General features: G+C 45.4%; 1 protein-coding gene across 3 annotated transcripts in view; it reads right to left on the bottom strand.

The window, feature by feature from the left end:
- LOC147436217 (histone acetyltransferase HAC1-like) overlaps positions 1–10,710 on the bottom strand; it is a 104,880-nt gene extending 94,170 nt beyond the window's left edge. Inside the window, exons 1-4 of one of the 3 annotated variants that reach the window (XR_015185165.1) lie at positions 10,187–10,708; positions 9,584–9,871; positions 8,815–8,926; positions 8,048–8,627 (exon numbers count right to left, since the gene is read on the bottom strand). Coding sequence is in view for 1 of the 3 variants with exons in the window: in XM_086489116.1 (XP_086345242.1) it covers positions 8,048–8,627; positions 8,815–8,926; positions 9,584–9,744 (853 nt within the window). In the remaining 2 variants the exon portion in view is untranslated. Of the gene's footprint in view, positions 1–8,047; positions 8,628–8,814; positions 8,927–9,583; positions 9,872–10,104; positions 10,127–10,186 lie in introns of those variants that run through there. The other 2 variants (XR_015185166.1, XM_086489116.1) reach the window with 2 other exon arrangements.
- Positions 10,711–14,587: the final 3,877 nt, after the last annotated feature.

A 14,587-nucleotide genomic window follows, 5' to 3' on the forward strand; every position in this document is an offset into this window, starting at 1 on the left:
TGCACTATGAATACTCTGTACTCGGATGTCTCCAGTGAGAAAAGCCCTCTCACTTAAAATTCCAATAATTCATTTAGAATTATTTTTCCTTGGTGTTCCAAGCGAGAAAACCCTCACTTATAAATCCAATAGTTCATTTAGAATTATTTTTCTATAAGATAAAGCCAATTTAGCAACAGGGAGAGGTCTCACGGTGGTAGCTTGGCCACTAGATCCCCTACGGGAGTGATGTGGGTCTGCCAGGTGACACGCTGCTTGCCGATTCTCTGAGGCGATTGCTTGGATTCTTTGACGCATCGGTAAATCGTCTTGAGCTTACTTGGTCGAGGGTGGTACGTCACATTATGTTCATTTGCAGAGGCAAGAGCCTTTTGCACACGTAAAAGTTAAGGGACAAGTTGCAAGATGCTATGTGGTGAAGTTCAGGAACTATCCGCCTATGGATGCAAAGTGGATGGAAGAGCATGAATTGTCAGAGTCACCAAATGTATTGCAGCTTTACCTTGAGGCCTTTGGGTTATAGCCTACATATGCCCCAACCCAACCTCTGTAAAGGAGGGGTAATGATAGAGCTAGCACATCAAATGTACTCATCGATTCAGTGCAATAGCAGTGTACAGCTTGACAAAAGTATGAAGGTCTCATGAAGTCATTTGTACACATGTTTTGATAGTCTTTCTTGGGGATACATGCCATGATAAAAGGGTGCTGCTTACCACACAAGATCATCTATGGCATGTATATGGCACGCAATTGAGGACGTTTGCGATTTTAAGAGGGTGGTATGTCACGAGACGTGCAATTGCTAACTTGAGTTGTCGGTTTCTCTCCGATGATTTTTGTTTAATTTTTGGGACCCTCTTTTTGAAGTTGCAAATGACCGGACATTGCGTGGCCAGTGTGAAACGGCCGACGGTCGAGAGTTTCACCCTCAGTCGGGAAGGGCAGGTTACCACGAGTTGGTTGGGCTAATCGGCACTGGAATCCAAGCAGTAAAAGGGTGTCTAGGCTCAATTTAAAGTCGTTTAGGCCCCTCGCGACACTTATAAGGTGGTGGGTACTAGGGAATTAACTCAAAAGAGGCAAATTGGACACATGGCGGCTCCAGGCTGATCTGCCAAATCTGCATGTAGAGGGGGCGCCCATTTCAAGAGAGGGGGCTGATTTCAGCCCATAAGTGTGTGCTACAGAGTGTGTGAGTAGTGGGTGCAGGTGATCACAGCTTTAATGGAAAGCTTGCCTTCTCCCTTGCTCTATGTAGCGCGACCATTTGCTCTCGCGCATCTCTCTCTCCCCTTTGCACATATGGTAATGCCCCACTAGTTCGGCTTCTCAGATGACCATGTACAGTTCTAGGGGTTTATGCGCGTTTGCCAAGGCAAGAGCCTTCTGTACAAGAACCGGATTAGCTAATTGCTAATCCCCTTCAGGTACGCACAGTTCCATCGCGAAGGAATGCAAAAACGGAGAGTTTTCTCGCATGAAAACTCGTCCAATTTACAGGGGAACTATCCCATTGCATGCAGGAGCACCTGAGACACACGTAGGCGTGCTCCCTCCGCTCGAAACGGTCCAAAGAAGAGAGTTACAGCCTGCTGTATTTTTCTGCAGGTTTAGGGTTTTGCACCTAAACTGCAGGGAATCACAAGGGGGGCCTCGGAAAGGCCTTGGGATGCATGTACAGGGCAGTAGGCAGCTAATAGTTGCAAAACAGAAAATTACAGCATGCTGAAATTGGCCTGCGGCTCACTGGAAAGCTTCCATACCGCAAGGGAAAGTGTCCTTGACGCGTACTTTTGACCTGCAGGGATTTTTGCGCCATTATGCTGGCGAAATTGGGTCATAAACCTGCAATTACAACCATGGACAGGTTTGGACAGATTGGTGACGGCTAGGTGCAAGGGTTAGGATCGTTTATTTGCCAGGAGAGCCTCGGGAAAGCATTGGGTGCTTGTACAGGACAATTTAGAGAGATTTCCCGCGAGGAATCTCGTCTAATTCAAGGGGCAAGTGACCCTACAGTTGCAAGAGCTCGAGGGCTACCAAGAAAAGTGATCTGCACGCGGATCGGAGCGCAAAACAGAGATTTCAGCAAGCTGCGATTTCTCGCCAGGTTTTGCAAAGAGCTGTGGAAAGTCTATGTTTGCTTGGGATTTTGTCCGTTGAGACTTCTACTGTGGTTATGTTGCCAAAATCAGGTTGGAGTAGAGGAATTTCAGTCCGATAAAAGGGGGGCATCTTGTAGAAGTTTATAGGTTTTTCTCAAGTATAATAAGAATAAAGAAATACCGAAAGGGGCACCAATCTTTGGGGCCAACAATGTGTCGTTGTCTGCTCGGTAGCTCTCTAGTTGCCAAGCCGTGGTATGTCTTTAAGTGTTGAATTCCAGTCACACGCTTATTCGTGAAGTTCCTTTGTGTCGTAAAGTTAAAGTAAAGAATTTCGGGTGAAAGCCAAAGCCTACCACCCTACGGGCCACTTTCACCGGAACGGGGGGAACACTGGCGGCATATTTGAATTTTAAAAGGCAGCGGCAATTTTCAAAATTTGAAAACGGGCGGGCGCCAAGCCGTTTGGGAGCAGCTCATACTTGAGCTTGCAAGCTCCTTGGGGGGGGGGGGGGGGGGGGGGGGGGGTCTTTTCTATAAAAGCTCACCCTCACCCCTCACACTTTCAAACACTCTCACTTGAACTTTGAAGCCACTCTCTTGAGTCTCACCTTCCTCTCAAGCTTGAAGCGCCTAGCGGCAACTTGCAAGCCACTCTCACTCTCACCCTCTCTCTCAAGCTTAAAGCTTCAAGGCTCATTGTTCAAGCCACTCTCACCCTCTCTCTCAAGCTTGAAGCCACAAGCTCTCAAGACTCACGCTCCATCCCTCTCGCAAGGTCTCAAGCTTCATCCCTCTCACAACCTCGCAAGCTCCATTCCTCCATCGCATCCCTCTCTCAAGCTCCATCCCTCTCTCTCAAGTTTCAAGTCTCAAGGCTCAAGCCTCAAGCAACATCGATATGGCATAAGCTTCCGCATCACATGAAGGTCCCTCGGTTGTTAAGAGAGGAAAGAAGGATGAGCCTTCATGGTGGGATGAGGTGCACTCCGAAGTCTTGGGCAAAGACGGCGGTGCAAGATCATGGACGTGCAAACTATGTGGCTTCCATCGCAAATCCGGGACAAGCAAGGTTCGCGCACACCTCCTTCATGTAGTGGGGGAGAAAGTGAAGCATTGCAAGAATGTGATGGCCGAGGAGGAGGAGCTTGAGATCAAGGATGCCATCATGAGAGCCAAAGCAAATGATCGACCCAAGTGGCAAGCCATTGACCCCAATCACTTGGTTTTTCCTTCTTCTACCACTCATTCGCAAGCTTCCGTTGGAGGTAGTGGTGCGGCGGCTCAAACATCATTTCAAACGATTACTCCCTCCCTTCTTACCCATCGTCAACGAACTCTAGATGCGTCATGGGATCCAAAAAAGGAGGATGTGGATGCTGCCGTTGCCCACTTTTTTTATCACGACCGTATCTCTTTCTTAAAGGCTCGGTAAGTTCCAAGTTCTGAATCCTCATACATATTATGACCATAACTAGTATGTTCATTTCCCATTCAACATTGTCTTGACTTTTGACCTTTGTGACATGTACATTGTATAGGTTGGACTACTTCAAGGCAATGTGCACAAGGATTGGGGATTACGGGCCACGCTACATGCCACCCACTTCAGAGGCCCTCCATACTACTATTCTTGATAGAGAAAAGGCCGTTGTGGAGATGCCAGCCGTAAACATGAAGCGACAATGGACCAAGTATGGAGTGACACTCATTGCAGATGGATGGAGCGACACCAAGAGGAGATCCATTCATGGGCTTTTGGATTATTGCAAGGGAGAGATGTACTTTGCCCACTCACATGATGCCACGGGAACAGGGAAATCCGCCGATGTGCTTGCAGGAGAGTGGGCGTCTGCCATAGAGATCATTGGCCCAGAGGTGATGTTGCAGCTTGTCACGGATGGGGAGGCATCAAACAGGCCAACCGGCAGCATTTTGGAGGGCATGTATCCCCGCATCAAAGTGTCATTTTGTATGGCACATTGCCTTACCAACCTTTTTAAGGATATAGGGCGCCTACCTTGGATTGATGTAAGGTGCAGCGGAATGAATGTTGTATTTTCTCAAGATTAGTGATCTTTATTGCTCAAGGTTCCTTTTAGTTCTTAGGAAAGAAGAGAGCCTTCCGTCTTGAAGAGTGCTGTGATCACGAACAAAGTGAGTGGATATTGTGCGTGCAAGTGAACGAGGCTGAGAGAAGGAGAGAGAAAGATACGACACCGAGAGGTTGTAAAACCCTCCTCCGAAGGCCCCACTCTCGTCGGCGAGAGTGGTCTACTTTGATTGCACAAAGGTGTACAATGCGTATGCAATGGACTGATGCAATGGGACTATGCCGATGACGACGACGGTGATGACGACGACGACTCGATGGCTGAAATCTGTAGGCTTCTAATCGCTGAATTCGGGGACTGTTTCGGTGGCTGAAAAATGACTGTTTTGGCTGCGTTTTCTTGGGCTAAACTTGGGGGATCATCTGCAACTGAATGGGGCTGATCTGCTACTGTTCTAACTGCTGAAAACCTGCGTTTTCCAATGGCTGAAATCTGCGTTTTTGTTCATGCTGAAAAACGCTGGGAAAGCTGAGATCATGCTGGCGTTAGTGATGTCAAAAACGCTGATGGTAGTGCTGAGGAGTATGCTAGCGATGGCAGGAATCTGCAACCGCTATGGTGCTGGTGATCGATGGCGAAGGCCTGCTGCTGTAGGAAACGCAAGGGATGAGGGGGAGAAGCAAAACGCTAGAGGGTCATGAGGGGGGAGGGAGGTACTGTTGAGAAGTTGCCTGTTGAGCGGGAAGCTCTTGCTGCCTCTTCTGCCAGAAAGTGTCAACTTTGGTTTGCTTATATATTAACTTAGCCAAATTGCCCTACCTACTTTTGTTGGAAAGTCACTTAAAAATAATAAGTGAAAATCCCAATAATAGGAAAATAGGCTAAATGCACTGGAAAATTCCCCTTGCTGATGCGAATGGATTCTGATGGAATTCCGATGATCATGCTGTGTGCAACCGAACGATATGCATCTATGCTAAGTGATTGGGCATGCACGGTCTACGAATAGACTCACAAAAGTACCAGATCACTGCTAATCTAACTTGATCGGACTGACTGAACCCTGCTATGGTGTAGCTTGTCCACGGACACATAGGGTTGGGATGTGTCACATGACAATTGAGCCACTCATTACAAGTGCGTCCAAGCTAGTGTCCTTCATCAACAATCACAATCTCCTTCATTCTTGAAGCAGTCAGGGGGCAAGATTTTCTTGAAGTATTGTGAGACCCGCTTTGCCTACAACTACCTAATGGTTCATCGCCTATGCGAATGTCAGAGTGCAGTGTGGCAGACCCTCATCAGTACGAAGTACACTTCCTTATCCTACGTAGGTTCAGTCGCAGGGATCTTATGTGCAGGCAAGTCAGAGGATCCTACAACAAACTGCTGACGTGTCAAAGCCTAAAGAATGGAGTCAAATTACAGATGTGGCCGAGGGGCCTAAACCCTAATTTCTGCCAGAAACCCTAACTGCTGAAACCCTAACCCTAAAACCTGCAAACCCTAATTTTGGAAAACCCTAACCCTAAAACCTGCAAACACTAATTCTGGAAACCCTAACCCTAAAACTGCAAAAACCCTAACCCTAACCCTAAGGGCAGCAGACAGATTTCCGCGTTTTGCGCTGGCTGATGACGTGGCAAGCTGTACGGATTTCCGTGATTTACGCTAGCAGCTTTTTGGCTTTGCTTTTGAACCAGAAGCTTTTGAGTTTTAAAGGCTTTTTACTATAACTGCTTTTCAGGCCAAGGGTCTCAAATATGAGGCTAGGGCTCATTCTCTAGCATGCTTCCTGGAGAAGGTGCAGAGTCTGGAGTATTGGCTTGTACTGTGTTGATGCAATATAAAGAAATACCGAAAGGGGCGCCAAGGTTTGGGGCCAATACTCTCTGGGGTGGAATTCCACCACTCCGTGTCACATGTCGTCTCTCTCTTTAAGTTCAGTTGTTATTGAAGTGCCAAAAGTCTGTTCAGTCTGTTCTTTTCTATTGGCGCGTGGTGCACGGCTTGTGACAGATCCCCAGTTTTGGGAGTCATTGAAGACTATAGACCAAATGTTGGAGCCTGTACTCCACTTGGTTCGAGTAGTTGATGGCATGCAACCTTGCATTGGCAAGGTTTATGAGGCCATGGGTCGCATGGTGGAGGCCCTCCAAACACTTGAGCCAGATGCACACTGGTTTGAGGAGATTAGCCAGCTTTGTCAGAGCAGATGGGACTCCTATGCTTCCCCTTTCTATGGTGCGGCTTTTGTGCTAGATCCAGAGTTTCAAGGTGCAAGACAGGAGCATGATGGGGAGGGGACCAAGCAATGGAACGAGATCTTGAGCAAGTTTCACCCTGATCGAGAAGAACGCTGCAAAATCAAGGATCAGCTTGCTATGTACAGGGATATGCAAGGATCATTTGGGCTTGCCGATGCCCAAGTTGATCACACCAAGATCTCCTCAGTTTTGTGGTGGCGGGACTATGGCTCAGATGGGCTTCAGCGACTCGCTATCCGCATCCTCAGCCGAGCGGTTAGCTCCTCTTGCTTGGAGCAATTGTGGAGTGTTTCCAGTCACGTTGCATCCAGGAAGAGAAACCGACTTGCCGTGGAGAAAGCAAATGATCTTGTATTTGTGAGTGCAAACTTGCGTATGCTTTGCAAGTCCGCATCCAAAGTATCAGATCCCTTTCTACAGTGGGAGATGGAGGCAGAGGCGGAGATACTTTGGGGAAGGTGGATCTACAGAAGTTTTACATGAAGTGGATGCTGTGGACGAGCCTGTTGGGGATGAGGATTAGGATGACATCCATGATCTCCATGCCACCACTACAGACTGGCAGGCTAGTGGCTCTTCTAGTCCTTGAGCTTTGGCCCTTGACATGTTTCCATTTTGGCATTTTGGCATCTATGTATCGAGTTCTTGAGTCCCTAGTGGTTAGTGTTGACTCTTGAGCCTCGATTCTTATCTTTTCTTTGAGTTCTCGCTGCTTACCTTTTGTAGCGCCTTGGCTGGCCTTATAAGCCACACTTGAACTTATAGTCATGGTCCTTTTACTCCATCTTTCTGTCTATTGAGCTCTTAAATCTTTGCACTTCCTGGATAATGTTATTTGTGATGCGCTTATTATGTTATGGGGTGTCTACAACCCGGTAAATTGAATTTACGTCCGCGACCACTAACGTGCACAAGCGACATGTTGAAACATGCCTGGGCCCTGAACATGATTCTAATTGTCCAACTAGATGTTAGAAGCTTGGCTTATAGTTGTTTACTAACTTATAGGGTGTTTTGAGGCTAATCTCAGCGTTTTTTTGTGGACCGTTCCGGCGTTCCCGATCCGGACCCCGCCTCTACGTTCCAGTACCGTTCCGGAGTCCCCCCGTTCCCGTTCCCGTTCCCGTTCCAAGTAACTTTGACACGAGCGCCACCCCAAAGAGCCCACCACTCGAACAAGCAAACTTTCTCTACGGAAAACGCTCCATCCTCCCAATGATTCTTTGTCTTTCTCTTCTTTGTGGGTTTTTCCTTATCTTAAGGTGTCCCACAAGTAATAGAAGCCTGTGTGTGTGTGTGTGTGTGTGTGTGTGTGTGTGTTGGGGGGGGGGGGGGGGGGGGGGGGGGGGGGGGGGGGGTATGCGTGTGTGTGTGTGGATATGCCCTCACACAGGAAAGTATAGCAAAAGATATGTTGTGGAAACAATAATGTAATCGCGTTAGATAACAATAGAGTTACATACACAACTTTCAAACCTTCGTTCCACACCTTCGGTTTAACGTTTTAAAGCTTTCCTTTCTACAAACTTATGCAATCAAGAGAAGGATAAACATAATCCTTTAAAGACGAATCTGGCAGCAGTTTCAGCATTGTAAAAGCATATTTCACACATCTCACCTTTTTGCAGAGGCATGTGTTGCTGATGATATTGAGAATGTGCAGACATGTTGCCTGAATTCATGTATAGAGAAGCATTGGGATACCCAACGCTCACACTTGATGCATTGTGTGGCCCATTGTTCAAATGCTGTAGCCCAAGCCTTTGACTTCCATTTCCACATACAGTAGTATTTTGCAAAGCACCATTCTGCATTTGTCCATTCAACCTACAACTGACTGATTCTTGTGGGTGAGCCTGTGGTATTGCCCGCTTTTCAACATCTGTACTAGTCAACATGGAATTCCCTGGTGAAGGTGTAGTAAGCCCCGGAGTTGGAATCATGTTACCTATGTTACTCCGTGATACTGCCATCATATTATCTGCACCACAAAAATTGAAACTCGACAAACTAGAGCTTGTAGTGATTTCATGCCCTGGTGTGGGTATCATGGTCGGCATTCCCGGAGTAGGAATCATGGGGGAAGCTGCCACATTCATTCCACGTGGTACTGCATTGGCATTTGGCCTGAGTGGGCTAATTCGTTTTGCCACTAGATGTAACCTTTGTTCCAGAGTGGAAAAGTCACAGTACTCCTCCTGCACAATTGAGAAGCTTTAAACATTGATGGGCATTGGAAGAGATTGTTTGAAAGCAGTTAAAAGGAAGGCCTAGGATTGAGCACATAGACAAGGACTTGATCAAAAAACAGAGATAACACCTGATCCCCATGACAATCCCAAATTAGAAGGTCTATGGTTCGAAAAGTGAAAGTGGAAACTTTACCTTGGAACATGCATCACGATACAGAGCATCCTCTAGGCGCTTCACAAAATCAGAAACCTTGTGATGCATACTTGGCCCTGTAACATTTCTTTTCCTCTGAAATATTTGGAGACTGGAAAGACAGAAACATTAGCTTGCAGCAAACGGTTCAGGCTCTAAACAACGCGTATAATTGCCACAAAAATCAGAAGTTTGCCCCAAAGTGTACATGTATACATAAATAAACACACATGCACACACACCAACATATAGACTTAAATTCATAGAAGTATTCAGGGATTCAAAATTTGCTTTGAATCACTACCAATCTTCACATATATAACAAACTTACATCTTCTAAAATAGATAAACTCTTGACGCTTTACACTGTAGTGTAGGTAATGCTGCACACAGACACGCAACTACACAAACACTTATACACATATATACTGTGGCATGTTTGGAAATGAAAATGTCATTCATATGCATGTTCATGTGTCTATACATCTAGTGGGTGTACACGCAAACATATGGATGTTTGTACATACACAGATTTGTATGTTATACACCAATCCACCTATGCACATGCCTAAAGAAGCACACGCTTAGTGGACATACATATGTGAATGCATTGGCATCCACACAAAAAAAAAACAAGTGAAACAGCCAACATCTGTCATTTAAACGAAAAAATCAAGGAGAACAAAAATGCGGGTTAGTGAATGGCTCCCAAAGAGACATCACTATGACAGTTTATTCAAAGAAACACTTATTCATATAAATAGCCTACATTTTCTCCATAATCGTCCGTCTTATACCAAAATCTGCATCTGTTTGCCACGTCCTTCGCCTCACAACACCTTGCGATGGCAAGGTGGCCATTGTTTGTTGAGGAGCTCCTCCTAATTGAGCACCTGATACTTGGTGGGGAAGCTGTGTATGTGCTTGCATGGTTCCTACTGGCTGAAAATCTTTCAATGAACCTTTAGTTATGCACAGTCTTCAGTTATTTTTGATACTCATGAGCATCCTTCAAATTTGAAATATCCAAAGCAATGCTAGATGATCAGGAAAATGCCTGTCAAATAAGACAAATTGTTGGGATGTTAATAATAAGAATGTTGTTCAATCGCTTGTTGCAGGGAAACCATGCATGTTTATGTGCACGGTAGATAAAAGCATGGACACTTCAAGCCAAATGTAGCAGCTTGTTAATTTTCTCAGCTGGAGACACTTATAGCATTATACAAATGCAAAGTAAGATGCCCACCACATAACAATCAGCTTCTAGAAATACGCATGTGATCGTACCATGTTCAATTCAAGACAAGAATACGTTGTCCGTTACTGAATCAAAGCTTGTTTACACTCGCAAACAATGAGACGTGCTTACCTGAAATCATCAAAAGTAGATGGTGTGCTTGATTTCAAAATCATAAACGCCATTGCCATATCTGTCGAGTGATGCACATTCTAGGCAGCAGAGCTCTGTGATCTTGGCACTCTTACCCTGATTAGAGAAACATGAGTTGTTGGGTCTTCATCTGTTTGGAATCAAATGTCCCAAAGAGCTGCTGCCCGTCCGTGTCAGAGAAATCAGATAAGATGGGCTGGGTAAGTGCAGTGAAGGCTATGTCCCGTCTCTCTCTCTCTCTCTCTCTCTCTCTCTCTCTCTCTCTCTCTCTCTCTCTCTCGTACGAGTGCGCTCTCTCTCTTTCTCTCTCCTTCTCTGAATTCCCTGCTATCTGAACCCTGCTTCTTTCGGCGAAATTGACGCTGTCTTCATGTGCAGCAATTCGCGCGAGTGATGATGAGAGCACAGGCATTCGGGGAGTTCGTCGCTGGCTCGCTGAGATGGGGTGGAGATGGTGATCGCTAATTTAATTTTACCCAGATATGCGTTTCAAAAATTTTGACAGGAAATCAATCCATGGCTGAGAAGATTGTAAATTGAATTGGATCAAGTACATTAAGATGGCAGTCGCTAATTGAATTATACAAATTTGTGACAAGTATACTTTTTTATTGTTGGGGTATAAAGCCCAATGTGGTCGCCGAGGTAAGTGGGCGGGCCGTCGGTATGTACACATATTCTTTTGTAAAAACCTAATAAGAACTCACTATGCTCTACACATTATAGTAAAGCGAGTTCACCATATCGTCGTGCTCTTCTTCTCGCACTCTCTCTCGCGTCGCACTTCCGCTCGTACTCCTTCAACTGGTATCAGAGCTCAGATCGAGGCTCGGGGAAGCATTGCAGGAGGCTAGAGTCACCAGCTCAAATTGGAGTGAAATTCGACAGGCAAAGACACGGCCCCAAATCTCGTGGGTGCACCCGTAGGGCTTGGTGTTGTCAGAATTTCATTATGAGGTCATCTCGGCCACCGTTCGGCTTCGACAAAGGTCCGCGCAGGCCATTTTCGACTACGTGGTCTCGACGGGTGCAGATCCGACTCTGCAAATTTGGGGTTTTTCAGCCTACGACTGCAAGTGCTGAGGATATCGACACTCCCAGAGTGTTGATTTGTGGCTGTCTACACATCGAAGGACGGCTCACAGTTCTTGGAGGCGTGTCACATACGACACGGACCCATCTACACACAGACTGTAGGCAACATCCACTAGTTCATCAGGTAGCTTGTGTTTGTTGCTTGATATTCCAGATTTCATCCTGACATTGTAGGTACTTCCACATGGGATGTATTGTCAGAGATGATGTATGTCTATTGAGTGTTTGCTGGCTGTGAGTCACGCAGCAAACAACCGCCGCAGCGGTTACAGCATACAGTGGGAAATTTGTCGATGTATGACTTTGTGGGAAGTCTATGTACTATCAGATTTACTGCAGCCTTTGTTGAGGGTCGAGTGAGGTTTTATTGAGCTGGGGGATTCTCGAATGTTGAGATCCTTTCGGTGATACAGGTCTTGGAGCGATCCCTCGAGCACCCTTAGATAGGCAGCTAGGATGTATTGACTGTGATTTAGACAGTTGGGATTGCATCTTTGCTTTACAGGACAGGTGGGATTGCAGTCTATGCTTACAGGACAGTGACAGGACAGTCAAAGACAGTACAGGTGCAGGACAAGTTTACCCACAGCTTACAGTGTTAGAGAGACAATGGTTTTTTGAGCTATTTTTTGGTCTGTTTTGAGTACACCAGAGCCATTTTACAAAGGAGACTCTGCCAAAATTTATGCAGAATCTGAAGCTTTCTTGGTTCATTTGACAGGTTGATATTGGTTCAGAGGTCAGTTTACAGGGGAAACTCTGCCGAATTTTTCCCAGAAAAGTAAACTACTGTGAAGCGTAGCTATGGCTGGATCACATGACACTGCTCTTTACAATATCAAGAAGCTGGATGGAACCAATTTCCCATTGTGGAAGAAGCAGATTTGGCACGTGTTGGTACAAAAGAAGCAGATAAAACCTATAAAGCTCAAGGGGATAAAACCAGAAGATATGCACGAAGATGAATGGAGCGAAATGGATGAATTGGCACTTTCTACCATTATGCTGACTTTGGCAGAAAGCGTTCACTTCAATGTAGCAGACGAGATGTCGGCTTATCAAGCATGGTTAAAGCTGAGTGATCTTTATGAGAAGCAGAGTGCAGCTTCACAGGTATACTGGCTTAAGAAGCTTGTTGACTTGAAGATGAAAGAAGGGACACCTATGTCCAATCATCTGAATGAATTCAACACAATCTATAGTCAGTTGTCAGCTCAAGGTGTCAAGTTTGATGAACCTGTTAGAGCTATGTTCCTGTTGATCACATTGCCGGAAAGTTGGGACACTTTTCGCACAGCTTTGAGTAATTCTGCACCTCCAGATGGTTTGAACATAGCAGGTGTAGACGGAAGTCTGCTTACTGAAGAAACCAATAGAAAGACAATGGACAAAGGCAAAGGAACAGCCTTAGTTGTCAGGGGAAGGACCAAAGAAAAGTACAAAGGTGGAAAGAGGAATCAGTTTCGTAGCAAGTCCCGCAGTGCTAAAGGCAAGAGTGACATAGAATGCTACCATTGTGGCAAGAAGGGTCACATGAAAAGAGACTGCAGAGAATGGAAAGCAGAAAAAGGCAAAGAGAAAGCTGAAGACCATGGTGAGAAGAACAAGTCCTCAGTGAAGATTCAAGAAATAAATGTGACAAACACTGTTGCAGAGGATGACAGTCTAGTGTCAGGAGACATCTACTTCTTGAAGAATACAATGGACTCAGCTCTTCTTACAGCATCTGATGGAAATGCACTGAGTGACTGGATTATAGACTCAGGGGCATCACTTCATGTGTCTCCAAACAAGGAGTGGTTTACTTCTTATGTGACCACTAAAGATCATGTTCGGCTAGGCAATGGGCAGACATGTGAGATCTTAGGTGTTGGAGATGTTCAATTGAAGTTTCAGAATGGCTCTTCTTTCACACTGAAGAATGTGAGACATGTTCCCCCAATTACAAAGAGCTTGATCAGCACAGGTTTACTTGATGATGCTGGCTACGTCACCACTTTTGGACAGAACATGTGGAAGATATCCAAGGGTTCTATGACAGTAGCACATGGAGTAAAGTCTGGAGGACTTTACATGATTTATGTATCAAATGTCTCTAAAAATGTAATCAATGTAACCGAGCAGCCGAACGTTTCTTTGTGGCATAGCCGGTTAGGACATATGTCCAAGAAGGGAATGGAAATCTTGTCTCGTTCTGGTTATTTGCCTGGCTTTTCATTTAATGATTTTTAATTCTGTGAACATTGTCAGTATGGTAAGCAAACACAGTAGCCACATAAGCATAGAAGCAGTAGAAGAGATACACAGTTGGCACTTGTTCATAGTGATTTGTGTGGACCTATGCCTAACCTATCTCTAGGGGGAGCTTCTTACTTTATGACATTTATAGATGATTACTCGAGGAAAGTATGGGTTTACTTTCTCGAGCACAAGGATGAAGCGTTTAGTGTTTTCAAAACGTTTGTGACACTTGTGGAGAATCAGAGTGGCAAGAAGCTTAAATGCTTACGCACTGACAATGGTGGAGAGTATGTTTCAAAGGCCTTTCAGGACTTTTGTGAGTCAAAAGGTATAAAACGTGAACTTACTGCTCCTTACAATCCTCCTCAAAATGGTGTTGCTAAGAGGATGAATAGGACCATACAAGAGAAGGTTAGAAGTATGTTGTCTAATGCACAGCTACCAAATGGGTTTTGGGCTGAAGTTGTATCAATAGCTGTTCATCTTGTAAATAGATCTCCTAGCAAGGTTTTGCAGAAGGATTCAGTGCCAGAGATGGTATGGTCAGGCAAAATGTCCTCATACAAGCATCTCAGAGTCTTTGGCTGTGAGGCATATACTCATGTTCCAAAGGAATTTAGGAACAAACTTGAGCCAAAGAGTAGAAAGTGCATCTTTCTAGGCTATGGTAATTTTGGTGAGATGGGGTACAGACTTTGGGATCCCGAATCCAGAAAGGTTGTCCGCAGCAATGATGTTCACTTTAATGAATCCAAATATCATTCTAAACCAGAGAGGGTTGAGGAGATTAGAAGAGTTGTCTTCCAAGAAGATGGACCTGCACGTGCAACACAAAATGTCAGGGCTCAAGAGGAGCAAGGACAGGATAGAGTGGAACCAGAGGTTGTGGCTGAGCCTAAGCCACCTATTGTGCGTAGATCTAGACGTGTCACGCGACCTCCTGATAGGTTTGTTCCATCTATGAATTATGTCATGTTGACTGATTGCAATGAGTCTTCATGTTACAAGGAAGCAGTGCAAATGAAGGACTCCGGGAATTGGCAA

Source organism: Adiantum capillus-veneris, chromosome 18 (genome assembly GCF_014529385.1).
Source record: "Adiantum capillus-veneris isolate H3 chromosome 18, ASM1452938v2, whole genome shotgun sequence".
Taxonomy (NCBI): domain Eukaryota; kingdom Viridiplantae; phylum Streptophyta; class Polypodiopsida; order Polypodiales; family Pteridaceae; genus Adiantum; species Adiantum capillus-veneris.